Raw genomic sequence first — 27680 nt, 5'->3', positions numbered from 1 at the left:
AGCCTCATCTGCAAACCAAAACCCCTCCCATCCCACGCCCCTTCCTCCCCTTTGTGACAGCTGACAGTTGCTGACCACTTACCTCTTGGTGAAATTCTTTCTTCCCTCAGTTTTAACACAGCCTGCTCCCAAACAGGCTCGTACCCTCACCTCTCGGCTTTTCTTCCTGTCTCCATCACTGGTTCCTCTTCCGCTGCCCTGCTCTCAAATGCTCATTGGCCTTCCCTGGGGTTACACACACTCATTCAGTGACCCTCCATTGTGAGGGGTGGACGGTTAGCACTGAGTGTCCCATCAAGTGGAGCGCATTTGGCATTCCTGCCCCCTGCTCACTGAACACCAGTAGAGCCAGGTAGCCACCGCCACAAATGCTTGAAAATTTAGGACGACTTTGACAGGAAGAGATGAGGGAAGAGTATTTAGGCACAGTGAACGGCATAGAGCAAAGGTTTGGAGGCAAGATTTATCAGCTGCATTCAAGAAAGTGAATATTTACAATGTGAAAGACCGGTGGAGCCTTGTGGTTCAGGTGTTGGGGCTTCTCCTGAGGACAATGGTGGGCCACTGAGGAGGTCTAAGCAGGAATGACCTGGCCAGATTATCTCTGGCAGCTGAGTGAAGGGTGGATTGGAAAGAATGAAGCTAATAAGAGCCAATATATATTGAGTGCTAGGCCCAAGGCTGGGTGCTTTATATGTGTTAACTTCGACTGCTCACAATCAATTCTGAGGATTATGCCCATTTTTCAGAAAATGCAGGCCCAGAGAGGTTAACTTGCACTGCCAACATTGCACAGCTATTAAGTGGCAGTGTCAGGATGCAAATCTAGGCAGTGTGGCTCCAGAGTCCACGTACTACCATAGTAGTGGCAGAGGGGTGTTGAGGAGTGTAACTGTAGGAATTCGAGTGAGAGGGGAAGGAACTGGAGAGAAGTAGATGAAGTTGAGATTTTTAAGAGGCGAAATCTCCAGGACTGGTGACTGATTGGATGGAGCTGGAAACAGGGAGGAGTTGAGACTGAATCCCTTGTTTGTGGCCTGAATGCTGGGGTGAATAAGATTCTTCCAAGAGTCCTCCCTAGGACCCTCCAAGCAGGACGACGCTTGCTCCCTGTATGACCAGTTCATCTTATTCTAGGGACAGGTATTTGATCCCTGTGTCTCACTCATTTTAGAATCCCAGAGTTCAGCCCAGGTCCTGGCCCCCAGCAAGTGCTCCACAGAACCCGGTTGAATTCCAACCCTTCTAGGCCTCTCAGGGTTAGATGAACTCCTCAGCCCAGAGAGGGAGAGGGAGCACTAGCGCCACGTGTATCCAAATTGGCGCTTGGAACAGTAAGCTGTAAACCCTGCAGTAAACTCCACCCATCTCAGTTCCTGAATTTCCTCCATTAAGGAAATGAAGACCTCCTCTGGGTCTGGGGTAGGACTGGGGGTGGTGTTACATGCAGGGCAGCCGGGCCAGGGGGCCTCCCCAAGGGAGCTGAGGGCAAGATGGCTCCAGGCCTCAGCCTTCTCTCACTGATGAGGGCTAAAAGGACAACCTAACGGTCCTAGTGGCCTCTGGGGGTCAGGGAAGGTGGAGTAGACGGCAAGGCCACCTCCCCAACACCTCCCCTCCCACCGTAGAGTCGGGGGTCCTTGTCCCAGCCTCTCTCTGTTCTTCAGGGCTGGCTATGACTTTTGGCCAAAGCTTCCCCTCTCAAGGCCTGGGTCTCCTTCCTTATCAAAGGAAAAACCCTTTCCAGCTGCAACACATACTAAATGCTGACTCTAGATGCCGGGTGTGGGGTCAGGCTGCAGCGGGTTAGGAGACAGGAGGGCCCTGGGACCACATCACGGCCCCCTCAGCCACCACCACACGCACATGCTGGCCCACAACCAGAGAACAGAAAAGGAGAAAGAGTTTATTGAAAACTATATACAGTTGGTCCAGCGCGTACCCCAGGCTGCAATCTGGGCAGGTCCCTCTCACACCTCAGGCAGGATCTCAGCCCCTGATGGTAGAGGCTGGGGCTGCGGTCAGGGCCCAGACCCCCTTGGGAAGCTTGACTGCCAGACCCCACAAGGACCTTCCTCTGTGAATTTACGGCTCTAAATGGCCTGTCAGTGGTGGGCAGGGGACAGGGAATGGGACCCCCTGCCCCGACCTAGTCAAAGCCTGGATAGGGGAACACTATTCTGAAACTTGGGCCCAAGAGGCCCAGCTTGGCTGTCCGGAAGTCCTGGCTACTCCTCCCACGGGAGGTCTTCCTGGCTATGGAGGCAAACAGCCTCCCACCACCCCACCCCACGTGCCAGGCCCCATGCGCTGCACAGACTTGGACGGGGGACATCAGGCACCCGCCCTCCCAACACTGACTCAGGGTTCAGGGCTTCTGGAGCACTGCCCAGGCAGAAGACCTGGGGCTGACAGGTGAGTGCTGGGGTGGTCACGGCTGCGGGCCCAGGACCCTCCTGGGGTAGGGGCTGGTTTGGGGGTCAGGGCGTCCCACTGTAGGAATAGTCTGCTTTGTTGTGCATCACCAGCCGGTCATCCACGAAGTAGAAGCTGTCAGACTGTGTTTCATATGGGTGACGAATCATCTCGTTGACTGCAAGAGAGACCCAGCCAGTTGGGGCAAAGGTCAGAAGCCTGAGCCAGGCCACTGCAGGGGGTTCAGGACTAGGGAACGCGGACAAGCTGAACAAAGAGTTCCCCCAGCCTCTTTGAGCCTCAGTTTCCCTACAGGTGACACACGAATGGTGGCCGGACACAAGAGACCCAGGGAGGGAAGAAAGGGGCTCAGACCCACAGTCCCCACAACTTGGTCTCTCTGAGTCCCCCTGTATCCCTCCCACAGGGCCCTGCCCACGCACTCAGCTCCTCAGAGAGAGGGGGGAAATCATAGATGTGCTCGCAGGTGTTCTTGCTGCTGGGGATGCAGAAGCCAAAGTGGAAGTCAAAGCTTTTGAGCAGCTGGTTGCGGAAGTAGTGCCTCTCAATCATGCGGAAGTTGTTGACAGGCTTGTCTCCCACTGTGAACTCCACGCTGAGTGAGAGGAGGGGGCGGGGCTGAGCTGGGACTCAGGAAGGGCCCCCTACCACCCTCACGGGCACCTCAGCCCCCACCCCTAGCCCTCAGCCCGGCCCAGTGACTCACGTGGCTCCCACCTGCCTCAGGCGGAGGAAGGCAGGCGTGAACTGGTAGCGGACAAAGCGCCCAGCATTGGGGTCCAGGTCCCGTGGGTTGATGGGCAACCGCTCTGTAATGCACCCCAGCTGGGGCTCAGTGGGCTTCAGGCTGGGGCCCATGCCCACCCGGGCTTTCACCCCAAGGCCCTCATCTGTCTGAATTTTTCAAAACTCCTCAGGAGATCCTGATGTATATTGAGGGTTCAGACCACTGGCTGAATGCTTCCAATTGCTTCCAGCTGGTCAGCGGGTCACCAATTTCAACTGAGATTCCCTGAGCCGCAAGAGACAAAAAGACCTGGGGCCTCTGGGACTGCAGTTCCCAAGGGGGCCTGCAGGGGGCAGGCTGGCAGGGACTGAAGAGGCAGGATTGTCTTCCCAAGATGTCCAACCCCAGGAGCACACGGGAAGGAAAAGAAGAGGCCCAGCCCCAGGCAGAGGCCCCCCTGCCTGGTGTCTCCTGAGAAGGCCTGGGTGCAAATCCCAGCTCTGCTCTGACTCCTCTGTGGCCTGAGGAGTCCCTGGGCAGCCCCTTTCACAGCCCTCACCCACCTCCCTCTGTCGATGGCCCACCCAACCCACTCACCTGAGGCTGGGGGCTTCTTGATTTCAAAGAGAACAGTGCCTGAATCCATGTCCCGAATCTTGAACCTGACGAAGTCAATCTTGTAGATATTCTCCTCAGGGGAGCATAGGTAGTCTAGGGAAGACGGGCGGCTGAGCAAGGAAGGGGCCTGCCCACAAGCCCCTGCTGCCAACTCAGCTTTAGTGGAAGCCCGAACTAGCTACCACCTTTCCTGCTTCTAAGGTCACTGCCTTGCAGAAAGAGAGAATTGAGCCCCCACCCTGGGGGAGCACCCATAGTGTGCGGGAGACATAACTCTGCCATTGGGATCTAATGGGAGACAAATGGTTCCATCCTGGTAGCCTCTAGGGTCAGGGAGGGGCAGGGTGGAGGACAAGGTCACCTCCCCAACACTTTGCCGCCCACACAGGGGTTGAGGGCCCTTATTCCAGCCTCTGCTTTGCCAGGACTGGCTCGGTGACCTTTAACCAAATGAGTCTCTAATCTGATGGGGAGCCCTTCCCCCGCCACCATGAGAGGGAAGATAGAGCCCTGCTTTTAGGAACCTCACTCTAACAGGGGTGACACAGCTCTACCTCGGGAGAGGATGCCTCCGCCCCCACCCCATAGCCACCCCTGGCACATATCTAGGTGTGTCAATCAAGGACTTTCTCTGAGCTGGGTAGTGCTGGGGCAAGCGAACAACCCCTTCCCTATCCCTCCTCACCCCCCACCCCGGCCCCTCCTCTCCCCATAAGAGGCTTACACAAACCCAGCTCCCTTAAGCAGCTTAGCCAAAGCTCTGCTGACTCAAGCCCAGAGCCTGGAATATTGGGGGGAAGGGAGCCACCTTTGCTCCCATCCCTGTTGATCTTCAAGCAGGAGGAGGTCTTAGCAAACAGAGGGAACCCCCTCAAAGGTCATCCATCCAGCCTTGATGCTGAGCCACCCCCAGAGAGAAGAGTACAGGCAAGGCCAGTAATAGGGTGTGGCAGGTGCATCGGGGGTGTGCATGGGGTAAGGGGAGTCCTCGAGCCCAGAAGAGGAACCAGGAATAGTGGTGGGCCCTGCTTGAGGAAGCTTAGAAATACCAGGGCCTGATCCAACCCTCACCGCTCTTGCAGCAGCAACTGCAAGCACTCAAGGAGGCCCTGGCAGCGAATAGGAAGGAACAGAGAGGTGCAGTGGGGGCTCTGGTGCTGTCAGCCTGCATAGCATCACATCCTCCACGTAGAGGCCCGGAAATCACCCTCCAGGCCCCTAGACCACCTCTTATCCCTCTGGGGCAGGAAGAGGAAGTGAATGTAAAGTCATTCTCTCTCCCTCAAGCCTGGGGCAGCCCCCTCCAGGAAGCCCTCCTGGTAGCCACCTGGCACCTTGGGGTCCAGCAGGGACTACATAGGGCTTGTGGAGGGGCCTGAGCCCTGGTCTGCCCATCACAGCTCATGGTGGTGAGAGGAGAGGAGGAGGAATGGAAGTAGGCAACTCCTACCTCGCCCTGTACACACCTTATTTTCACAGAAAGTAAGCACTAATCCAAAGATGTAGAAGGAGGGTGCGGGGCCTAAGGAGAGGATGCGGCAGAACTGGGAACAGCATCCTAGTTGCCCAACTCCCAGCTCCCCAGAAAGCCCTCCTTCTTCCCCCATTCTCTAACTTAAGGAGCCTCTCCTCTCATTTGAGAACAACTTGCAGTATGACCTCAGTCTATTCTACCGCAAACTCAACCTATCAACTCCTCTGTCCTTAGAGGAAGTGAGGAACAGGAGAGGCCCATGGCTCAGGACACCACCTCCACTCCCTCCCTCTGCTAGAGGAGGATGAGGCCTGGGACCCAGGGTCAGGCCAGATAAGGGGCAGACTGGCCGAAGGCTCAGAACACAACTGCTCCCTTCCCCTCAGCCACAAATAGCTTCCTAAGCTGGATTCAGGGCTCAGTAATCCAGGAACAAAAAACCTCAGTCCTGTGCGATTAGGGTCAGAAGAGACCAGGCAGGGGTGTCAGTGGGGAGAGTCCTGGAGCCCTGTTCTCAACTTCTACAAAAGAAAGGGCTCCCGTGAAGACTCTTCCTCTGCTCATCTACAGCAGATGCCGCGTCTCTAAGGGCTATAAATTTCCTCCAAATTCAGAGACACACGGTTGTACATGGGTTGGAAGCCCCCATAGTTGCAAAATAACCTCTAAAGTTACCTAGGACCTGGACAAGTTAGACACCCTATAAGGAAGTTCTGCCCCAGAGCTAACCTGAATCTTAAATGCTGCTGTTGCCAATTACAGCCCAATTGGCACCAACATCGGGCTGGGCCAGGCCCCCTCCCTCTACCAGTGCCTGCTTGGGTAAGGCAGCTCAGCGCTCTGGGGGCCTAGCCAAGAATGGTTGCTGCCTGGCTCAGAGAGACGGGAGGTGCTGGTCCCCCGAGGACCCAGACGCACAGGCCTAGACCTGCCATTATGGTCTCCTCCACAGTTCTGTTTGGAAGCCCTGGGCTCTGCTGCTCCTGCAGCTCCAGAGCTCAGGTCCACTCCAGCATCTGCCCCCTACCCCCACAGGGGAGCCCCAAGAGTTGCTCTCTCAGAGGGAGCTGCGGCAGTTTTACTAATCAATGAGGCCAAGGTAGTAGGCCACTCCAAACGCCTTCTGTTCTTTGAGGCTCAGCCACTGCCCCTGCCATGAGACTTTCCAGCCCTTGTTCTCTGCCTATGGTGACGCCGTCCCCTGCCCTGAATGCCCAGTTGTCTGCCTCTAGGCAGCAGCCATGAGCAGTCCTGTGGGGCCCTCAGTACTATTGATAAAAGAGCCCTATTTACAGGGCATGCACAGCATGCCAGTCATGGTGCAAAATCAGAGGATTTATTTTCACAATAGCTCTGCAAGGTAGGTACCATTATCCCCGTTTTACAGATGAATATGCTCAGAGAGGTGAAGTTATTAGCCCAAGGTCACACAGTCAATTACATGGCAAAGTTGGAACTTCAATTTAGGCAGTCCAGCTCAGAAACTCAACCACAGTGGAGACCTGGCCTCCCAAAACAGGACAGGCCCTAGTCCAGGCTAAGGGTGGGCATTAACCCACTCCCTTGAGAGCACCCAGAGCCAACCCACTGAAGCTTCCTCCTCAGGTCCTTTCCTGGGGAGGGGGATGGCCCCAGACTTCCTGGGGTGTCCAGGGCGAAGGCATTAATGGTCGGGGAGAACTGAGGGTTTTGATGCCACCCTAGTAACTCAGCCTCCACCTAGCCTCCAGGGTGGAGGAGACTGAGGGTAGACTGCACTCAGCCCCCTTCCTCATTATTGCAGAGAAAATCTTCAAAGGGCTCTGAAGACTCTGTGGGGAAGGGGTCACAGTTGCAGGTGTTGCTCCACTTCCACCTGCGAAAGGGGGATGGACTCCTGAAAAAGGAAGGCGTGGGGTGGAAATAATCTCTAAAGGGACAAGAGGGGCGCAGAGAGAGATCAAGGTTAGGGGGAACATGAGATCTCAGGCCTGGAGGCAGACGTGGAGGGGGAGGGGAGGCGGGGGGAGGGCGGGAAAGGGGGCGGGGGCCCGGGCTCCGCGCGCCTCGAGGGCCCCCTCTCGTGCTCTCTCGCTCCCGCCCGCGGGTGGCGCTCCCTCGCGGGTGCTCACCGCCCGTGATCCGCTGCAGCCCCAGCACGTCCTCCGGCCCGATCGGCTGCTTCCTCTGCAGCGGCCCCGGCCTGGGCCCCGGGCCTGCCTCCGGCTCCGACTCGGACCCGGATTCGGATTCCGCCTGCAGCTCCGGCTTGGTCTCCACGCTCCGGCCCGAGGCCCCTGGAGCGGGCTCCACCCCCGTCCCGGCCCCGCCGCCGCCGCCCTTCTTCACCTTCATGGCCTCGCGGGGCCGCAGCTAGCTTGCTGCCGCGGCAGCTGCCTGCGCTGGCGGGAGCCGAGGGAAGGGGAAGCGCCCGCAACCCCGCCCCCGGCCGGGCAGGGGCCCCAGGTACCGCCCCGCCCCCTGGGTGGGACCGGTACTGGCCCCGCCCACCGCCCGCCCACCTGGGCTACTCACCCGGGGCAGGGAGGCGGCCCGCCCTGGGCTTCTTTCATTTTTTCGGTAGGGATTTTAAGGGGTCTTGGCTACCTTTTCCTTCTTACTCGCTGTGCTCTAGCCACTCCGCCCCTCCCTCTGCCCCGCAAGGGAGTTCCTGCCTCAGGGTCTTTGCCTGGGATGCTTTTCCCCCAGATGGCCTCCTCTTGTCCTTCTGGTCTCAGCTCAAATGTCATCTGCTCAGAGACCCTCTCAAACACCCCCAGTCACTATCTGATCAGCCTGTTTTTTCTTTCTTTTTTTTCTTTTTTTTTTTTTTAATTATTTATTTATTATTTTTTATTTTTGGCTGTGTTCGGTCTTTGTTTCTGTGCGAGGGCTTTCTCTAGTTGTGGCGAGCGGGGGCCACTCTTCATCACGATGCACGGGCCTCTCACTATCGCTCCCTCTCGTTGCGGAGCACAGGCTCCAGACGCGCAGGCTCAGTAGTTGTGGCTCACGGGCCTAGTTGCTCCGCGGCATGTGGGATCTTCCCAGACCAGGGCTTGAACCCGTGTCCCCTGCATTGGCAGGCAGATTCTCAACCACTGCGCCACCAGGGAAGCCCCTGTTTTTTCTTTCTAAGGCATTATCTGAAATTAGTTTCATTTGCTCACTGACTCCGCCTCCTAAAAGACCAGTTCGGTGAAAGTGGATATCCTGTCTTTGTTCTCTATAATACCCAGCACCTAGCACAGTGCCCCGTGCAGCCTGTGCTCAATACAGTTGACCCTTGAACAACATGGGTTTGAAGTGCGTGGGTCCACCTATTTGTGGATTTTTTTCAGTAGAAAATACTACAGTACTACACGATGGGAGGTTGGCTGAATCTCTGGATATGGAACTGCAGATCAACAGAGCCAAATATAAATTATACTCTGATTTTTGAGTGCACAGAGTGTGGGCACCCCACCCCCGATGTTGTTCAAGGGTCAACTGTATGTTCTTTTTTTGAATTTATGAATCCGTTAGTATCTGAGGGCTTACACTGGTACAAGCTATTCTCTCCCAGACCCCCTGCTAGACAACGCAGGACGTACCGAAGGACAACAGCCTATAATGTCCAGCCACCACAGGGCCCTCCAGGACATCAACGCAAGAAGGGCACATGGCCAGGTGGAAGCAAAATGGACCAGTGAGCCCAGGAGGACAGACACCAGGAAACCATTACTTACACACGAATGTGAATGAAAGGTATGCTCATACTTCATATCGTTCCAATTCACATTCAACCAATGTTTCTTGAGAGCCTAGAATATGCCAGACACTATCACATGCTCATCCCATTTAATCCTCACAACCAACTTGTAGGGGAGGTATCATTAGTACTATTTTAACAAATGAAAAACTGAGGCTCAGAGAGGGTTAAGTGGCTTGTTCAAAGCTCCCCAGATGATAAGTACAGAAGCAAGGGTTTGAATTCAGGCATGTTTAATCCCAAGTCCAGAACTTTCCCCGCTCACCACACTGCCTCTATGAAAGGGTGAAGGGAACCTCTGCCACACCCAGCATCAGGCTGCACCCAACAGGTGTAGCCAGCCAGGAGGGAGGGGAGTAAAGGAGAAGGTCCCAGAGGTGACAGGTGCTTGGCCCCTTCTATGAGAGCGTGCTAGGGCTCTCCCTGAGGGGTTAGAGAGAAGCGTGGAGGGAAGGGCCCTAGAATCCAACCCAGGGCTTTCCCCTAATGCTCCCTCTCAGTGCAAGAGGACTGTGAGGAACAGGGCAGAAGCACAAGCTGCCCCTGCTCCAGAGGGAGACAGAAAAGGGCCTTCAAGTTCAGGCCGGGTAAGGAGGCCCAGATGATGTGTCTTTTGAGGATGGGGGGTGGGGGGTGGGGGCATGAAGAGTGGGAGGGACCTGAGTCAGAAGAATGGGAAGGAGTGTTATACTTTGACTGCTGGAGTGGCAACAGAGCAAGCTGGAGACAAGTCATCTGTGGCAGGCCCCATTATGCGCCTCTCAACCTAACCCCTCCCCTCCTGGCTGGAAAGGAAGGCTTCCTACTGGGATGCTGCCCTGCTCAGTCTATCTTCTCAGGCCTTTTCCAGGACTTGCGAGTCTCCAGGAAGATCTTGAACAGGGACAAGAGGATGGGCACAGCCATAGGCAGGAAGAGTGGGATGTAGATGGCAAACTTCTGGTCATCAGGGAAATAGAGGAGGTGGAGGAGTGAGGGATCAAAAAAGGCACGCTCTGAGGATGTCACAGCTTCCTGGCTGGCAACGAAGGCAGAGACCAGGTGCCCAGAGGCCAACTCCTCCGCTGCCTTCTGGACTGCAGCTACAGCCCTGTACACCTAGGAAGGGGGTAGGGGGTTACCAAAAAGTCCTAGGCATCGGCTGGTGGGGAGGGCGGGAGAGGGCCTCACTGTGTCTTCCGTCTACCAGGCAGGTTGCCTGGAGTTCGCCCAGGATATATGGAGGCCGGTATAAAAGGGCTGGGGGTATCTTCTTAGTGCCTGCTTAACACCTCACACCCGCACTTAAGACTCCTTACAGGGGAGCTGGCACTGACCTCTAGAGGAAGCCTGGGCACTCAAGGATGGCATGCCCACACATCCTCTGGACCTCAAATGGCTCTCTGGTTTCACCACACCCTGGGCCCTGCTGGCCACTCCAGTCCTAGGCCACAGAGTCCATCCCCTGCCCGCTTACCTCAGATGCCACGTTGTCCTTGATGACAATGTTGCTGATCTTGCCCAGAAGCTGGGCCAGGGAAGTGAGAGTGGTGGTGGCTGTGGCCAGGTTCTCCACTGACCGAGCCCAGAGCAGCCGGTCCAGCTCCCAGCTCATTATCCCTTCACTCTTAGGCCCTGAAAACAGGCATTTTGGAGGTAACTGGGGCTGAGCAATCCCAAAGAGCAGCCTGTAGGAACAGCAAAGAAGGTCAAAGCGGCAGAAGGTGGGAGAAGATGGTTAGGATTCCTAGAATAACTATTAGGATTTTCGATCTCACCCAGAACCACAGGGGCTGTAGGAAGTGCCTTAGCCTCTTAGGGGGTGAGCAGCAACACTAAGTAACACAGAGCCCCAAGCCCCACTTTAACCAGTGGCTTTTCACTTTTACCTGTTTCTATATTGTTTCTATATTCTAAGATCTTGTGTGAAAAAAGGTTCCATGGCTAAAATATTTCTAATTAACACCAACTAGTTTAATCCCCTGACCCTGTCTACCCTCTCTTTGGACAAATGGGGCCCCTGAGCCTTACTTAAGGGATGATCCATGACCACCTCTGACAAGGCATGTGTGCTGTGCCTCTCTATTCCTGCACCATGGCACACATTGCTAATCAGTCAGAATCCTCTTTCCTGATGAGCCCAGACACAGCCTTAGAATACTTAACACAGGGCATCAGGAAGCCACTATCAATAGATCCGTTCGCACAAGAATTAACAGCTATTTTCTTAAGCATCCCTAATCACAGCCTATGGACCTGACATTCATGAGCCTGTTTTTCCTAAAACACTTTTTGTCAACAACTAGTCTTTCTTAAGAGAAGGATGAAGTGATCCTCGGAAACCTTTCTTGGTTTCCTTGGGGCTCCAGGCACAGCCAAGGTATCCCTGCCAAGTGAGGGTTTACTGCAGTCAGCCCAGGAGACTGTGGTCAGTCTCAGTGGCCTCACCCCCAAGTGGATCCCCCAGGACCTCACCGCAACTGAGCCAGGAACACCTCCATCACCCGCACCATGTCCACCTTGACTCTCACCGGCAGCTCCGAGCCATTGTAGGCTTTGGGGTCCACATTGTATACCTGCAGGGGGAAATAAGGGTGCCTCAACATCACGCCAGGACCGTGCACAGCTCTGCCCTAGACACTCTGGAGGCCACGAGAGGAAAGGAAGACATACTCTGTGCTCTTTAAAAATTACGAACCTGATATTTTTGGAATACCTGCTATTAGGAGCTTTATATAAATTATCTCCTCTACTCCCTCAAAAATCTTGTTAAAGAAATATTTTTTATTCCATTTTACAGTTCCTACCCATGAGAAACCCCAATCTAACAGGGGAGACAACATTCCCAACCCTGTTAAGACTCCCACAAACAGGGCCAAGATCTAAGTTATACACAGAATAGTCCTAAGTCAGCGCAAACTGCAAGTGCAAAAGGGTGCTACTATATAAACACTGATGGGAATAAGAAGCAGTGGGGCTGGCGGGGGGCGGGGGGGGGCACGAGCTCACAGCACCTCACCACCACCCCCCAACCCTGGCTGGGCCACAGAGGACACCAGAGGAACAACAGAAGGAACGGTCTCAAGGAACGCCCCTGACGTTTGGGCTCTGGGGTCTCCGTGGTGTGAACATACCATAATGCCACCCCAGCGGGGGCTGTGGAAGGCGTTGGTGGCCACTGGAGCCCCATCCTTGTCCTGAATGTACAGGGGGGAGTGGGCAAGCTCAGGAACATAGAGTAGAAAGTTGAGCACAGGGTAAAGGGAGGCAGCGCTGGATCCTGTGGCACAAAGAGAAGGGGAGTCAGCACACCAAACACGTTGGGTCTAGATCTTAGGTCCAGGTCAGCCTCTAACTTGCTGGTCACTCACTCTGGGCCTCATTTTCCCCAACTGATAACCACTAGGATATCCTCCAGGCCTGGGTTTCTGTGGTAAAGAACCTCAGCATTCTCCCGAGATGTGCCACATACATGAAGTGCAGTCCTCAGCCTCAAACTGCCCCTAAATCGCCTCTCCTCCAACAGCCTCCCACCTTTTTCGGCACTGCCATAAAGCAGTCCCTTGGACCTTGTAGGAAAGAAGGGAGGGAAGGAGGGAAGAAGGGAGGGAGGGAGGGAAGAAGGGAGGGAGGGAGGGAGGAAAGAAGGGAGGGAGGGAGGGAGGAAAGAAGGGAGGGAGGGAAGAAGGGAGGGAAGGAGGGAAGAAGGGAGGGAGGGAGGGAGGAAAGAAGGGAGGGAGGAGGAATTCGCCAAGGCCTCATGTGCTGCCCCACCCATACCCCTTGGTCCACACTGACCTAACCCTGGTGCCTAAAATTCCACAACTAGTGATATACTCCCTTTGGTTTGCCTCTATTACAGTTCTACTGTACTGTACTACCTACTCTTCTGAGGTACCAGCGCCAAAATGAAAAACTGGAACCCCAGCTTCAAGGTTCCTCAGCCTCAATCAGCAGAACTGTCGATTCAAATTCTGCCTTCATGTACTTCTGCTGTTGGCTTTCCTACACGTGTGGCCATATTTTTCCTAGATGGCTTGCAGGGAGGGAGATGCAGCCTATCCATTTGTTTATAAAAAGTGTTGGGAATGTTTAATCAATGCTTCTGGATGTGACAGTGTGGAGATGGAGATGTCAACAGACTATCGTGAAAAAGGAGCCTAAATGCCCAGCACCTCCTCAACGCCCTTGGACCAACCCAACCTGGGAGCCATCGCTATATACAACCCGCCTCCCACCCCAGGCTGAGCCTTCAGGGTCCTTCCCTGGCCTGGCAGAAAGACCCTCATCGTCAGGAGCTCACCCAGCCGGGACTCCACTGGGTTGATGACATGGGGGAGGCTGTGTGCGGCCAAATAATAGCTGGAGGAAGCTGGGTCAAAGCGGGGGTTTACCCCCAACACTGCGTAGTAAAGGATCTGTAAAGCAAAGAGGGAGCATGCTATTTGTCTACTGAGCTATATTCCAATTTGTCCCCCCAAAAGATTTGAGGTGCCTTAAAAAGATAACCATTAGGCAGGGCAAAATATAAGAGACAAAAATCAAGGCCGAGAGAAAACAGGAGTAGGGAAAAAAATAATAAAGCTAAGGGTAAAGTTAACACAGTAAATTCATGTTTTGAACACCACATTATTTTACCAGGCTTTCTCACAGCCTAAACAAAGAATAGCATAATTCAGTGTCCACAAGATCAAATCAAATCAGTTATTCAGAAGTAATTTCTCCCGCTACCAAGACCTGATAAAAATGTCTCCCACCTTTTCCCTAAAAGGACACTGTGTAATTCAGAAGACTACATTCATCACATCTTTATTGTTACTACATTAACAAATTTCAGGAAGTTTTTTTGTTTGTTTTTTAATAAATTTTTAGGATGGCACAACTGGTGAATACAGTTCCAGAGGGAGCCATAAGGAAGTTACTTTTTTAACAAGCATTGACAGAACTCCCCAAGCTGGACACCAAGGAGGAAAAGTAGACCCCAGAACCATATACATACACAGGAATTTCCTGGCAAATCAGCAAGCTCAAAGAGCTGGAAGAACAGACTACACTTGTAAATGCCAAATATGGAGGGACTTGGAAAAGGATGGTGCAGCGGGGAAAAGGGCTCCTCAACTTGCTCCCAGCCTCACCTGAGAGTCCACAGAGAAGTTGCCCACAGCCCTGAGGGCATTCAGGAAGGGCTGCACATAGCGCCGGACGGCCCCCTCGATGTCCCAGTGGACGTCATGGGACTTGGGGTCAGGGTTGAGTAAACTGAAGGTGATTTCATAGCCTATAAAAACAGGAGTCAGGGAAGCCAGAGGCATCTGTGGATCAAAGGCAGCCTGTACCCCTGGCTGAGTTGAACTTGGTTCTCCTCTGAAATGGGGCTGGCTGCCATCATGGACACAAAGGGAGGATAAAACTGGGATGAGGAACACTGAGTGCTTTAAGAAAAAGATGAAACCACAGAAGAAAGGAGTGAAGCGTTTGCATGCAGATTCCCCTCCTGCCCCACTGTCTCCACATAATTCATTTCCCTCTCCCTTCCCGTGGCACAGCCCGGTCACCCTACCCAAGCTGGACTTGAGAGGCCGCCTCTTATCAGAGCTCCACTTGTCCTCTGGGAGGTGGTCAGCCAAGGCTGCAGCAAGCACGTCCTCAGTCAAAGACATGGCCTGGGCTACTTGGATTACACGGTGGCCAATGATGTTAAAGGCCTCCCGGTGCATTATCCCCCGCACAACTGCCATCCTCTTGGGCCCAATGTAGCTCATCATGTCCTATGAGGGGCAAGCAAGGGACAGAATGCCCACGGCTCAGGGAAGAAAGCAGAAGAGCACTCTGGCTCCTGTCTTTGAGAATCTGGCCTTTTGCCGCCGACCAACAGGCCTGCACCTCTCTCTAGATTCATTGAGAACTATTATGTCAACATTTCTGAGCTATGGGTATATATGAGTGTTTTCATTCATTTCAGTTCCCTTCTCCTTCCCGGTTGACATAGGTGCAGGCAACAGCTCTATCTTCATGGGCTGGAGACTAAGAGACGGCATGCTGAGCAAGAATAAACAAACAACGGGAAAGTTTGATATAAGTAAATGGCAAATGGCAAAGAGGCAAATACAAGAATTTTCACAGCAGCATTATTTGTAATAGGATAAAACTGGAGACAATCCAAATACCTGTCAGCAACAGAATGGATAAATTGTGATATGTTTATACAATGAAACATTAGACAGAATTTTAAATGAATGCATTAGATTCAACTAGACATATTATCATAGATGATTCAAACATAAAGGTCAAGCCAAATGAAAACTGGAGAAGAACATGCGCTTCGTTACGGCATTTATATAAAGTTCAGAAATATATAAAATTAAACATATTGTTTATAGAGATATATGTGATAAAACTTGAAAGAAAAATATGAAAATGACACATACAAACTATGGTCACCTTTGGCTGCAAGGGAATGGGATATAATCATGGAGATGCACAGGGCTGTATTATAGTTTGCAAGCTGGGGGTGGGTACATGGATGTTTATTAAAATTTTCCTTCATCTTCTTGTAATAATTAAATATTTCATTATAAATTAAAAAATAAAATGGTAGCTGGTACAGCTCCCACCAAGCCTTTTGCTCAGAAACTGAAAAGGTCAATGTATTGTTCATATTATCATCACAGCCCATTCAAACCAGCTTCTTTAACCCTATTGATTTTTTTTCCACTTTAAATTGGAACTTTAGGACTTCCCTAATAGTGCAGTGGTTAAGAATCCACCTGCCAATGCAGGGGACATGGGTTCGAGCCCGGGTCCAGGAAGATCCCACATGCCACAGAGCAACTAAGCTTGTGTGCCACAACTACTGAGCCTGTGCTCTAGAGTCCGTGCTCCGCAACAAGAGAAGCCACTGCAATAAGAAGCCCGCGCACCTCAACGAAGAGTAGCCCCCGCTCACCGCAACTAGAGAAAGCCCACGTGCACCAAAGAAGACCCAATGCAGCCCAAATAAATAAATAAATAAATAAATTTATTTAAAAAAAAAAAAAGGGGCTTCCCTGCTGGCGCAGTGGTTAAGAATCTGCCTGCCAATGCAGGGGACACGGGTTCAAGCCCTGGCCTGGGAAAATCCCACATGTCACGGAGCAACTAAGCCCGTGCACCACAACTACTGAGCCTGTGCTCTAGAGCCCGCGAGCCACAACTATTGAGCCCATGTGCCACAACTACTGAAGCCTGCGCGCCTAGAGCCTGTGCTCTGCAACAAGTGAAGCCACAACAATGAGAGGCCGCGCACCGCAACGAAGAGTAGCCCCCACTCGCCGCAACTAGAGAAAGCCTGTGCACAGCAACGAAGACCCAACACAGCCAAAAATAAAAAAAGCAAATAAATTTATTAAAAAAAAAAATGGAACTTTAACCACATACAAGCCTTGGATTTAGAAAGACCCAGAGTCAATTAAAACAATCCCTATTTGCATTCTTTTTAAAAAATACTTGAGGAGAGTTTTCTGTAGCAAACGGAAGGAATGGACAGCAATACTGCAAGGAGGAGACGTAGGAGAGGACAAGCTAAAGGGAGAAGGCATGTCCGCAGCCTCTCTGCTCACCCTACCTGAGGGAGAAGGGAGGAGTGTTCAGAGATCACGTACACTGTCAGGGAGCCCTCTGCATGCTCCGATGGCTCAGCAAACACGGTTTCTGCCTCTGGGGACAAGAACAGGTGGTGTATCAGGAGCGCAAACACCATTCCCTCTCCCTCTGGCTCCCACACGGTGCCTAACCCATCACTCCACCTCCCGCTCACACCCAGCTGACACTGTGGGCAGGCTTGGCCCTCGGTGGCCCAGGCTGAGACACAAGGTATCTCATTCCCAGCTTTCCCAGAGGGGTTTTGGAGTTAAGACAAGCTATGGAGGGAGTCCCCTGGTGGCCTACTGGTTAGGATTCCGGGCTTTCACTGCCGTGGCCCAGGTTCAGTCCCTGGTCAGGGAACTGAGATCCTTGCAGGACGCACGGCACAGGCCGCCCGCCGCCCCCCCGCCCCAAAAAGGACAAGATATGGAAACTATACACTTAGAGATCAGAATGAAAAAGAGGGCTTCCTGTTAAAATGATCACCCCTCCTAGTACCTCGTATACTGCCCAATGACAGGGCCTCCTCCTCATGATCCAAAGCCCTCCGATAGGCCTTCTGGAAACGGCATTTGATTTTCAATTTGTCTTAGAGAAAAGAAAGAAGCAGGATGAGAAGAGCAAGTGTCAGACTCTGCCCACCCTTCCAGCTCTAATGCTGTCCAGTGTCCGAGGAGAGCAAGATGATTGTTTGCAGAGAAATACCAAGAAGCAACAGCCAATTCTAATGATTTCTGCATGGATGATATAAATACATGACACTCCACCTCTTCCACCTGCCCAGCTCCTGCCTCTTGCTGTGCACCTTCAACCTGAAGTACCCTCCCCACAGGGAAATCTATTACAATATTCATTACATTAGTAGGTAAAAGGAGGAAAACCATATGATCATTTCAATAGATGTCTCAAAATAAACTCAGTGAACATTCTTGATAAAAATAAGATGCACACTTAATGACAAAACACTATAGTTCCATTAAAATTAGCACGAAAACAAGGATGCCTGCTATCTCCTCTATTATTCAGCACTGTTCTTCCTGAAGTTCCTGACCAATGCAATAAGTGAAAAAAGAGAAACATGAATATTTGAAAGAAAGAGACAAATGGCCACTTTTTGAAGTAGTATAATTATTTTCAAAGGGAATCAAAGAGAACCAACTAAAAACTATTATAAGAAAATGCAAGAATGGGTAGCTTTCTAATAAATACCAGCAATATATAATTTAAAAAGCAAGTATTTTTAAAAATCCCAATTGCAGTAACAATAAAAAATATTAAAATATCCAGGAATACATGTACAAAACTGTAAGAAAAAAAAAAGAAAAACAGGACTTTACTCAATGACATAAAAGAAGATCTGAATAAAATGGAAACACATACAAGGCTCCTAGATGGAAAAACTAAATATTCTCAGGATATCAATTCTCTCCAAGTTAATCTAAACATGTAAGGCAATCCCAAAGGGATTTTTTTCGCCACTTGGAACTTGACAAGCTGAACCTAAAATTTATTGGGAAAGTTCTTCTTTACAGAATTCCAGAAGAATGCAGAAGAAATGGCAGAATTTAAAAACTGCCATTTTGCAACCTAATGAAATGGATTCCAGTATCAACAGATGCTAAAATCATCAGGTGAAAGGCTGACAGAGAACTAAAATACAGAAATCAAGCTGACAATATCTGAACTAAATAATCATCTTTGTATCACCCAAAGTGAAACAACTAGGCCACTACATGATATAACACGATAGGAAGTACAACACACCAACTGTAAAGTATTCTTGCCTAAAAAACTGAACATGGGGGCTTCCCTGGTGGCGCAGTGGTTGAGAGTCCGCCTGCCGATGCAGGGGACACGGGTTCGTGCCCCGGTCCGGGAAGATCCCACATGCCGCGGAGCGGCTGGGCCTGTGAGCCATGGCCGTTGAGCCTGCGCGTCCGGAGCCTGTGCTCCGCAACGGGAGAGGCCACAACAGTGAGAGGCCTGCGTACCGCAAAAAAAAAAAAAAAAAAAAAAAGAAATCACAGTCTGATGAATTGGGGTATTGGGATTGACATGTATACACTGATGTGTATAAAATCGATGACTAATAAGGACCTGCTGTATAAAAAAATAAATAAAATTAAATTTAAAAAAAAAACTGAACATGGGTAGTGTATATATGTCCATGCCACTCTCTCACTTCATCCCAGCTTACCCTTCCCCATCCCACGTCCTCAAGTCCATTCTCTACGTCTGCAGCTTTATTCCTGTCCTGCCCCTAGGTTCTTCAGAACCACTTTTTTTTTTTTAGATTCCATATATATGTGCTGGCATCCAGTATTTGTTTTTCTCTTTCTGACTTACATCACTCTGTATGACAGACTCTAGGTCCATCCACCTCACTACAAATAACTCAATTTCATTTCTTTTTATGGCTGAGTAATATTCCATTGCATATATGTGCCTATATACAGTACCAAACGTAAAATAGATAGCTAGTGGGAAGCAGCTGCATAGCACAGGGAGATCAGCTCGGTGTTTGTGACCACCTAGAAGGGTGGGATAGGGAGGGTGAGAGGGAGATGCAAGAGGGAGGGGATATGGGGATATATGTATACATATAGCTGATTCACTTTGTTATACAGCAGAAATTAACACAACACTGTAAAGCAATTATACTCCAATAAAGATGTTAAAAAAAAAAACTGAACCTGGGGACTTCCCTGGCAGTCCAGTGGTTGGGACTCTGTGCTTCCACTGCAGGGGGCACGGGTTCGATCCCTGGTCGGGGAACTAAGATCCTGCATGCCATGAAGTGCGGCCAAAAAATAAATTTAGGACTTCCCTGGTGGCGCAGTGCTTAAGAATCTGCCTGCCAATGCAGGGGACACGGGTTCGAGCCCTGGTCTGGGGGGATCCCACATGCTGCAGAGCAACTAAGCCCGTGCGCCACAACTACTGAACCTGCGCTCTAGAGCCCTCGAGCCACAACTACTGAGCCAACACACTGCAACTACTGAACCCGCGTGCTGCAGCTACTGAAGCCTGTGTACCTAGAACCCGTGCTCCGCAAAAAGAGAAGCCACCGCAATGAGAAGCCCTTGCACCACAACAAAGAGTAGCCCCGCTCACTGCAACTAGAGAAAGACCGCGTGCAGCAATGACGACCCAACGCAGCCAAATTATAAATTAAATAAATAAATAAATTTTAAACAATTAAAAAAAACTGATTTTAAGTAAACCTCTAGATCTAACTACCAGTTTATAAGAAATATGGATACTAGAAAAATAAGTTAAATGAAACCAGGAGGAAGAAATCTACCAAATCCAGAATGTGAGATGTTCTATCAAACAAATGACCTGGTTTCTCCAACAAATCAATGAAAACAAGTATATTGGGATGGGGTAGGGAGTGCTGGTATACAATAAAAGAGACAAGAGACTTAAAATGGGGATCATAAGGTTAGGATTAAATGAAGCAACACGTGTAAAGTGTTTCACCGAGTTTCTGGTGAAACAACTAATGAACAACTAATATCAGCTATCATTATTACTAACTAGTGTTATCCCTCCCTCTCCTCCTTATTTAACTTGAATTCCTACACATCCTTTAAAAATCTGGCTTAAAAATTACAGCCCTCAAAACCTTGTCTACCTTTCTTTCCTCCAGACAGTTATAGTCTCTTTCTTAAGTACAGTCTCTGTTTCTTATATACTTATATACTTCTGTGATTTCTGTGTCTCTCTCCCCTACCTATGAATTTCTTGAAACCAATATCAATTTCTTATTCATCCCCAAATTCCTGATACCTACGTGCCTAACACTCCGTAAAGTATTTAATGTTAAACTGAATAAGGCCCGTATATAAGTCCAAATTGATTCCAAACCCTGTGTTCATTCCACTACATCCCACATCCTCCCCTATCCTGTAATGAGCATCACCTACTTCTGATCAGGTAGCACAACCGTTTTATGAATAAAACTGCCCCTTTAATGGTGAATACTGAATTTAAAGCTGCTTTTTTTCTTAGCAAACACACTGTTCATTCAAAGTGGTCTTTTAATAAGTTTGTAATCACCTTTACGGGATACCCATGCTCCTCCTATCCAACCTATCTGCGGACTGAACTCAGACCAGAAAGGCAGCCCTGATCAGGAACTCACACTTCAGAGGGATCTCTCTCTCATGCACAACGGTGAAGGGCAGCTTTTCCTGGTCGTCCAATGGCACTGATTCCTGGGTAAACACGACAGTGACCGGCACCATGAGCCGGAGCTGCGGGAAGAAGCATCAGGGCCATCAGTGAGTCTCCATCTTGCCGGTGGGCTGTCCCCTGGTCCTCCACCACCGAGGTCTTACCTGCAGGGAATTCAGCCCACTGATCTGGGAGTAAGGCAATGGGGCCCGGTAGGTCTCCGTGGTCTTCCACCAGAGCGGCAGCCCCAGCACGATGACCACCGCGGCGAAGAAGAGGGCGGCGCGCTTGCCTCGAACCACCTCTGGGGACACGGGGGGATCCACTGAGGCGCCGCCAGAGGTGGGCTCGGGTGCCGGCCCCACCCCCGACGCGGAGGAGCCCCGGCAACCTGTACTCAGAACCTCTCAGCCCGCACTCGAAGGGATTCCCCGGCGAGGGGCCCGGACCCTAGTCTGAAGGGATCCTGCCTGAGACGAACCCCGAACCCCCATCGGCGAGAACTCTGGCACAACACAGTCCCCACCCCCACATTCCTCCCTCGCGATCCGCGAGCCGCAGCCCCCTCCCGAATGCCACCGCACCTAAGTCTGTAGCTGCGGCCCCCGGGGCCGCCATACTCGCTTCCAACCACTCTTGCCGCCGAGGGGAGGAGCTGCGTAGGTCTCCCCCAATCGGAAACCCGCAAGGAGTGGGCGTGCCCACGGCCGCGATCGCGACCAATCACGAGCGGCACTCCAGACGAAAACCGACGAAGGGTGGGCGGGGTGCGCAGAGGGCTTCTCCCAGAGCTTGAAAGGACGTTGTCCCGGCTATTGAGGAGCTGTGCGGGTTTCGGTTTTGCTGGAAGACACCGTCCGCTTCCTTGTGGAACCCACTCCTAGCCCAGGGAATAAGAGCGCAAACTCTGCAGTTGTTAAATACTAGCCGGGAGACCACGGGAAGCTCTAAGTCTCAGTGTTCTCATCTGAAAAATGGAGATACTTGACTAAAATGTGGTCATTCATGGAAAGAGGACACGGAAAGTCGCTTATCACGATCATTGTTTATCATCCCTATTATAGAGCTCCTCTTTCGGAGCAGCAAGCTAATAGTACCTTTTTAGGATATTTAGCTCATTTAATATTTTTTAAATTCATTTGAATTCATTTACAACTTGTTAAAGTCTGAATACCTCACTTAAAATTCTTGAAAATTCATGAGCACAGAATTCTGGATGATCCTGATCACTTGGGTTCAAATCCCAGCTTCACCACTTTACCTGAGTGAGCTTGAGAAGTTAATTAACCTCTCTGTGCTTGTTTCCTCATATTAAAATAGGGATAGCAGGGAATTCCCTGGCGGTCCAATGGTTAGGACTCTGCAGGAGGCGTGGGTTCGATTCGGGGAACTAAGATCCCGCATGCCACGTGACGGGGCCAAGAAAAATAAAATTGTTTTGATAAATAAATAAAATAGGGATAGCAATAGTATCTACTTTATGTAGAATTGTTGTAGTAAATGAGTTAACAACTGTAAAGTGATTAGAATAGGGCCTGGCAGGAGACTACTATGTAAGTTTGAGCTATTTTTATTAATACAAGATCAGGCCACACTGAGCCTACACTCCCATATTGCAATAATTAGCTGGGCGGAGCATTGGTTGTGCACTTCACACAGAGCATGGCCTCCCCAGTTCACACAGAACACACAGCAGGTTCTCTCATCTTTTCATCTGCTCAGATAGACCCCGGTGCTCCACCTACAGCCCCACGTCCAAGCTAAGTGGTCAAAGTTCATTATGAGACTTCACCAGGTCTGCTCTTGCCCAGACCCTTAAATTGGCTCCCTCTGTGCCCCTATGTATCCCAAATGGGAGTGAGCAATGGCTCTCGGCAACCTGCTAGATACCCTGCTGTGTCGGGCATCGCTGAGCCCTGGGGATTTTCCCTGTTGGGCAACCCAGGTGCTCCTTCTGCAGTGGCTCCCCCTGGTGAAATGTGTCAAGCCTCAGCAGGGCTCAACACAGCTGAGAGGTGACAGACTTCTCCCATCGCCTCTTATCCCAGTTTGGGGCCATGTGCAAAAGCTGCGTTCAGAAGTAGCTTGAGTCCTGCCTCACTCCATCCTTCTGCACCTGCTGCCAAGTGCCTCTGAAGTGGCAGTTCCCAAAAGACTCACAGCCCTCCATACTGCCACGCTCCAGCCTCGGACATCAACAGCAAGAGCCTGAGCTGAGAATGGTGACTGGGTGTGCCCCTCCCCCCCAAACTTAAAGCCCAGTAAAACTCAAAACCCACCCTCTCCACCTCCACAGTCGGAGAGGGCTCAGAGATAGGAGTCAGCAGAGATCAGAAACTGGGAGGTGGGAATTGGATGTGTAAAAAAGACAGACAAAGTAGCATGTTTTGCTACCATTTATTTGCTATGTGGTATGTACCCAAAGCATGAGTCAGCTCTGGTGCCCTACCCTCTGATCCCAGGAGAGAGGGTGGGCAAGGAGAGCCCAAGGAGAAGCAACCCCGTCATGGGGAAATTGTGGGGGCTGGCAGAGGCACGGGGGAGACCCAGGCATCCTGCTCTGACTTCTAGCAAGTTCTCCTGCCCTCAAGTCATGAGGGGCTCCCTATCCTCCCATCCAATGGTCCCAGGTGCAGCAATCGGAGAGGGGAGGGGAGGAGAAAAAAGGAAGATGACTCAGTGCTGGGTGGAGGCATCTCCACTCTTCATGGCTACTTGGCCCTGGCCGTAACTACAGGCAAAATTGGGTGCAGGTGGCTGGGCCGAGGGCTGTGGTATGGAGTGGGTACTCAGTAGGCGTGGTTGGCAACGTAGAGGGATTGTGCTGCTGCTCCACCATCTTCTCCGCTGCCTTCATACTTGCCCTGGGCCGCAAGGCCATTCACCTGCAAAAGGAAGCGGGTAAGTAGGCCGACCCAGTCCACAGGTGCTGAACCCTCCCAGACTACAGCCTCTGGGTGCTGACACTGCCTGGCTACACACCACCTCCCCACCCACCACCTCTAGCTCCCAACCTCGGCCCGCTTGATAAACTCCTCAGTGGCGGCCCCAGCATTATCCCGTTGCCCTCGCCAGGTGTTGAGTGCAGAGGCCTGCAGGGCACGCCCATAGGAGAAGGTGAGGGCCCAGGGCCGGGGAAGGGGGCATTGGTTGATAGCATTGAGGTTGAGAGATGCCTCCTCTTCGCTCTGACCCCCAGACAGAAAGGTCACTCCTAGGGTGGAGAAGAGAAGACAAACTGATTGATCACTCCTTATTTTTCCAGGGTAAGGAACCCCTGGAGGTCACAAGAACGGGGGAAGAACGTGAGAATGGGTCTTAGGGAAAGGAACAGGTTTGGAAGCAGGGTGGTACCTGGGACAGCTGGGGGCACAGTGCGACGCAGGGCAGTGACAGTTGCCATGGCGATCTCCTCTGGGCTATACTTAATGGGACAGGCGTGGCCAGGGGTCACCATGTTGGGCTTGAGCAGGGTCCCTTCCAGGTACACGTGATGGTTACTCAGGGCCTTGTACACCGCAGCCAGGACCTGGGGATCAGAGGAGGTTTACTAAGGCTCTGGGCCCCTGCCACTCACTACATTATGTTCCCTGTCTAGGGCTGGGTGGGCATGACTGTGAGGGTGGGTACAGGTCAGACTCACAGGTACATTCTGGGATCAAGTAAAAGAGTGCTTGAGGGGGCTTCCCTGGTGGTGCAGTGGTTGAGAGTCCGCCTGCCGATGCAGGGGACACGGGTTCGTGCCCCGGGTCCGGGAAGATCCCATATGCCGCAGAGCGGCTGGGCCCGTGAGCCATGGCCGCTGAGCCTGCGCGTCCGCAGCCTGTGCTCCACAACGGGAGAGGCCACAACAGTGAGAGGCCCGCGTACCGCAAAAAAAAAAAAAAAAAGAGTGCTTGAGGAAGGTGCCTGCATCTGAGCCAGGGACTGTGGGGAACAGGCTCCCTGTCAGGCTCTTTCTCTGTGGTATATGTCTGTGCCCAGGTGTGGACTCACCTTCTCTGTAACAAACTGGCAACGTTTGAGGTCATGGTCTCCATCAGGCAGGATCTCAGGTTCCACAATAGGCACAATCCCATTCTGCAGGTAAGAGCAGAGTATCTTGGGATGGGCAGTAGGTAAGGCGGAAGAAAGCCATGTAACCCTCTCGCCACCAGGCACAGAGCACCCATCTGACCCCCTCTCACACACATAGGCACACCTGCTGGCAGATGCTGGCATAGCGGGCCAGCACGTTGGCATTCTCCAGAATGGCAAGTGCTGAGGGTGTGCGTTCACTGATTTTCAGCACGCAGCGCCACTTGGCGAAGTCGGCGCCATCCTTCTTATACTGGGCACAGCGTTCCGAGAGCCCATCCAGCCCTGCAGGCATAGTGCCAGCCTCATTACTCTGCTCCTGTTTGCCAGCAGCAACCACCCAACAACGCTGTGGTCCTGAAGCCCACCCCTCCTATACCTTGAGTGGTGGTTTCTCCATCAGTCCCGGCTAGAGGCACTACACCCTTGTCAACCTGAAGGGGAAACACAGGCACAGAACTGAACCCAGGCAGGATTCCGCTTGCCACCCCTCACACCCACACACCTATTTCCATGCTCAGCCCCCATCCAGGGCCAGTGGCTGCACCTTGATGCCCACGACAATGCCCTTATCCTGGATGGTACGGACGAAGGGGACACCATTATCATCTTTCTGGTAGAGTGTCTCATGGAAGAATATGACACCTCCAATGCACTTCTTCACACGGTCATCGGCACTGAACAGAACCTGACGGTACAACCGGCGGTTCTCCTCTGTGTTCTCCACCCCAATTTGGCTCAGCCGCTTGGCCATGCTGCCTGGGGGCAAACGAAGTAGGGTGGTAAGGTCATCCCCAGGGCTCCCTGGACGCCTCTTCCCCACTGACCACAGGCCCCCACCTACCTACAGACTCATCTGCGGCCAGAATGCCTTTGCCTGGGGCCACAATCCGGAGGGCAATGTCGCACAACTCCTTTTTCTGCTCAGCAGAAAGGGCTGGGTACGAGTGGGGCATGGTGACAGTTCTGTGGAACGGAGACAAGGTATAAAAGCTGGACCCCACCCACTACCCCCTCTGCTTCCTCTCCTGTCCATACGGAGAGGAATGGCCGTTTCCTTCCACCCCAACAAGGAGGGGCTGGGAACAGGGCAGCAGCAGTCCTTGGCGTGGGTCCTGGGCATTAAAATGGCACCAATCCCTCTGACAGCCAGCAGGCTCAGGGCCCCAATTCCCACATCTCCTTTTGTCCCTGTTGGGCACCCTTCCCAGCCCCAGGGTGGGGGTGGGGAGGTGAGCAGCCCCAAAGCTGCAGGTCTTCTAATGAAACTACTGCCCAAATAAAGATGCCAACCCTTTTTTCACCGAATTTGGCCCCTTCTTCAGGTGGGCATAAGCCCTGGCCTTTCCAACTTCCCTCTTCTCATCCTCAGCAGGGCCCTGAGGGAAAATGCACTTACTTCAGAGGCTTCGGAATGAGGCAAAATTACCCATCACCCCTCTTCCCTCAGCTTCTGGAGGAAAAGGGTGGGGGTAGGGAGGAGGAGTGGCACAAAACACGGCCACAGGCTTCCATAACCTCTTCTCCATTCCCTGAACCTAACTGCCTAGGCAGTCAGGAGAATGGGAGCAAAGGATCAGGGTTGAAAGGAATGAGGAGAGAGCCTGAGGGGAGAGAGAGGGAGAGATGCAGGAGCAGCAGGGAGGAGACTTGTGGGGAGACGATGGTGAGACAGGCTAACTAGTCAGGCGGAAGGACCTAGACCAGGGGGGCCATGAAGGGAGGAGAACTGGAGAGGGAACTCAGCCTAGGAGAGGCAGCAGGCTGGGATTAAAATGGTCTGGGCGAGAGAGGCTAACCCCAAGGAAAAATCCAGTAGGCAGAAGATTTGGAATTGGAAAAGCTGCATAAGAGCGTAAGAGGAAGGAGTGGTGTGCGAGAAGCTGAGCAGTGGTGTGGGGTTTCCAGTGGACAGAAAGGAGAGAGAATGTAAGGAGAGAGCTGAGAAGGCACATCCAGGGGCCCCCAGGAGCAGGGTAAGGAAGGCAGAAAGAAGAGTCAGGGAGAGGAAGCGGAGATGCTGAGCAACTCCCGCTTCGCCCCGGACCTCACCTGTGCGCGGCGAGTTAGCTGCGGCAGCCACAGGAGCAGCTCGGGTTCAGGTCCGCAGCAGCTGCGGCTCCAAGCCCGGCTCCCGTAAATGAGGCTGCGGCGACTGCAGAGCTACGTGACTCCCCCGGAGGGCGGGGCCAGCACCTCCCCGCCCTGGCCACGCCCCCTCCCAGGACTGGAGTCAGTAGCGAGGCCACGCCCACAGAGGCGGGGCGACGAGGTGGAGTGACTACTCTGCTGGGATCTCCGAGGTGGTTGCGCATTATCCCCCTCCCGCCTCGTGGGCCAGCCACCAAAGCCCCATGGGCAGGAAATGGCCTCGCCTCATTTCTGCCACAATCGCCTTTACCATGTGCAGAGCCCTGTGATCGCTGCTGGGGACGAAGCCTGGTCTGGTGACCTAAACAATCACAACAGTTGGGTTAGGTGGGACACAGGCACCAACAGTGTGGGAGTCCAGGGCAGAGAGTAAGGAACTGAGTTTCTCTGTCCTCACCCCCTTATTCAGCAGGGCTACAGGCAGTGAGCCAGGGAACAAGCAGTCCAGTGACCAGAGTATCTGGGGAAGAAAAGGCGTCAGGGTGCGGGGGGAGACTGGCTTTGACTCTGGATGCAGTGGGAGGGGTGTGTGGAGGATGCCCAGGCAAGAGGGCCAAGCTGCCTCTCCCCTGACCTCATCCACCCACCTCCTACCCAAGAAATAAGATTCAGTGAGCCTGAAGAAATACATTAAATATACTTTATTTAAATAGCATTAAACAGAGCTGGCTCTAAGCCAGTTGGTC

At 52.2% G+C, this 27680-nt stretch overlaps 3 protein-coding genes across 3 annotated transcripts; all 3 read right to left on the bottom strand.

Moving 5' to 3' along the window:
• Positions 1 to 1890: 1890 nt before the first annotated feature.
• UNC119 (unc-119 lipid binding chaperone) lies at positions 1891 to 7695 on the bottom strand. Its single transcript, XM_079724721.1, has 5 exons — positions 7367 to 7695; positions 3761 to 3874; positions 3143 to 3245; positions 2859 to 3031; positions 1891 to 2593 (listed from the first exon to the last, which is right to left on the bottom strand). Exons 1-5 carry the CDS (start codon positions 7587 to 7589, stop codon positions 2481 to 2483), a joined length of 726 nt encoding a protein of 241 aa, XP_079580847.1. The 5' UTR covers positions 7590 to 7695; the 3' UTR covers positions 1891 to 2480.
• A 1513-nt stretch (positions 7696 to 9208) lies between these two features.
• PIGS (phosphatidylinositol glycan anchor biosynthesis class S) lies at positions 9209 to 21384 on the bottom strand (the record flags this gene model as incomplete). The annotated part of the gene is made up of 12 exons (XM_079726101.1): positions 9209 to 10083; positions 10442 to 10652; positions 11440 to 11540; positions 12099 to 12244; positions 13268 to 13382; positions 14100 to 14242; positions 14525 to 14732; positions 16568 to 16659; positions 17086 to 17175; positions 20735 to 20846; positions 20931 to 21070; positions 21351 to 21384. 12 exons carry the CDS (start codon positions 21382 to 21384, stop codon positions 9808 to 9810), a joined length of 1668 nt encoding a protein of 555 aa, XP_079582227.1. The 3' UTR covers positions 9209 to 9807.
• A 1767-nt stretch (positions 21385 to 23151) lies between these two features.
• Positions 23152 to 25799, bottom strand: ALDOC (aldolase, fructose-bisphosphate C; the record flags this gene model as incomplete). The annotated part of the gene is made up of 8 exons (XM_079724779.1): positions 23152 to 23651; positions 23781 to 23980; positions 24121 to 24295; positions 24763 to 24846; positions 24968 to 25128; positions 25223 to 25277; positions 25391 to 25598; positions 25684 to 25799. The coding sequence occupies 8 exons, from the start codon at positions 25797 to 25799 to the stop codon at positions 23556 to 23558; spliced, it is 1095 nt and encodes a 364-aa protein (XP_079580905.1). The 3' UTR covers positions 23152 to 23555.
• Positions 25800 to 27680: the final 1881 nt, after the last annotated feature.

The sequence above is a fragment of the Hyperoodon ampullatus genome (assembly GCF_949752795.1).
Source record: "Hyperoodon ampullatus genome assembly, chromosome: 19".
Taxonomy (NCBI): domain Eukaryota; kingdom Metazoa; phylum Chordata; class Mammalia; order Artiodactyla; family Ziphiidae; genus Hyperoodon; species Hyperoodon ampullatus.
Note: the sequence above shows the minus strand (reverse complement) of the source record. Positions and strands in the feature narration are given on the sequence as shown.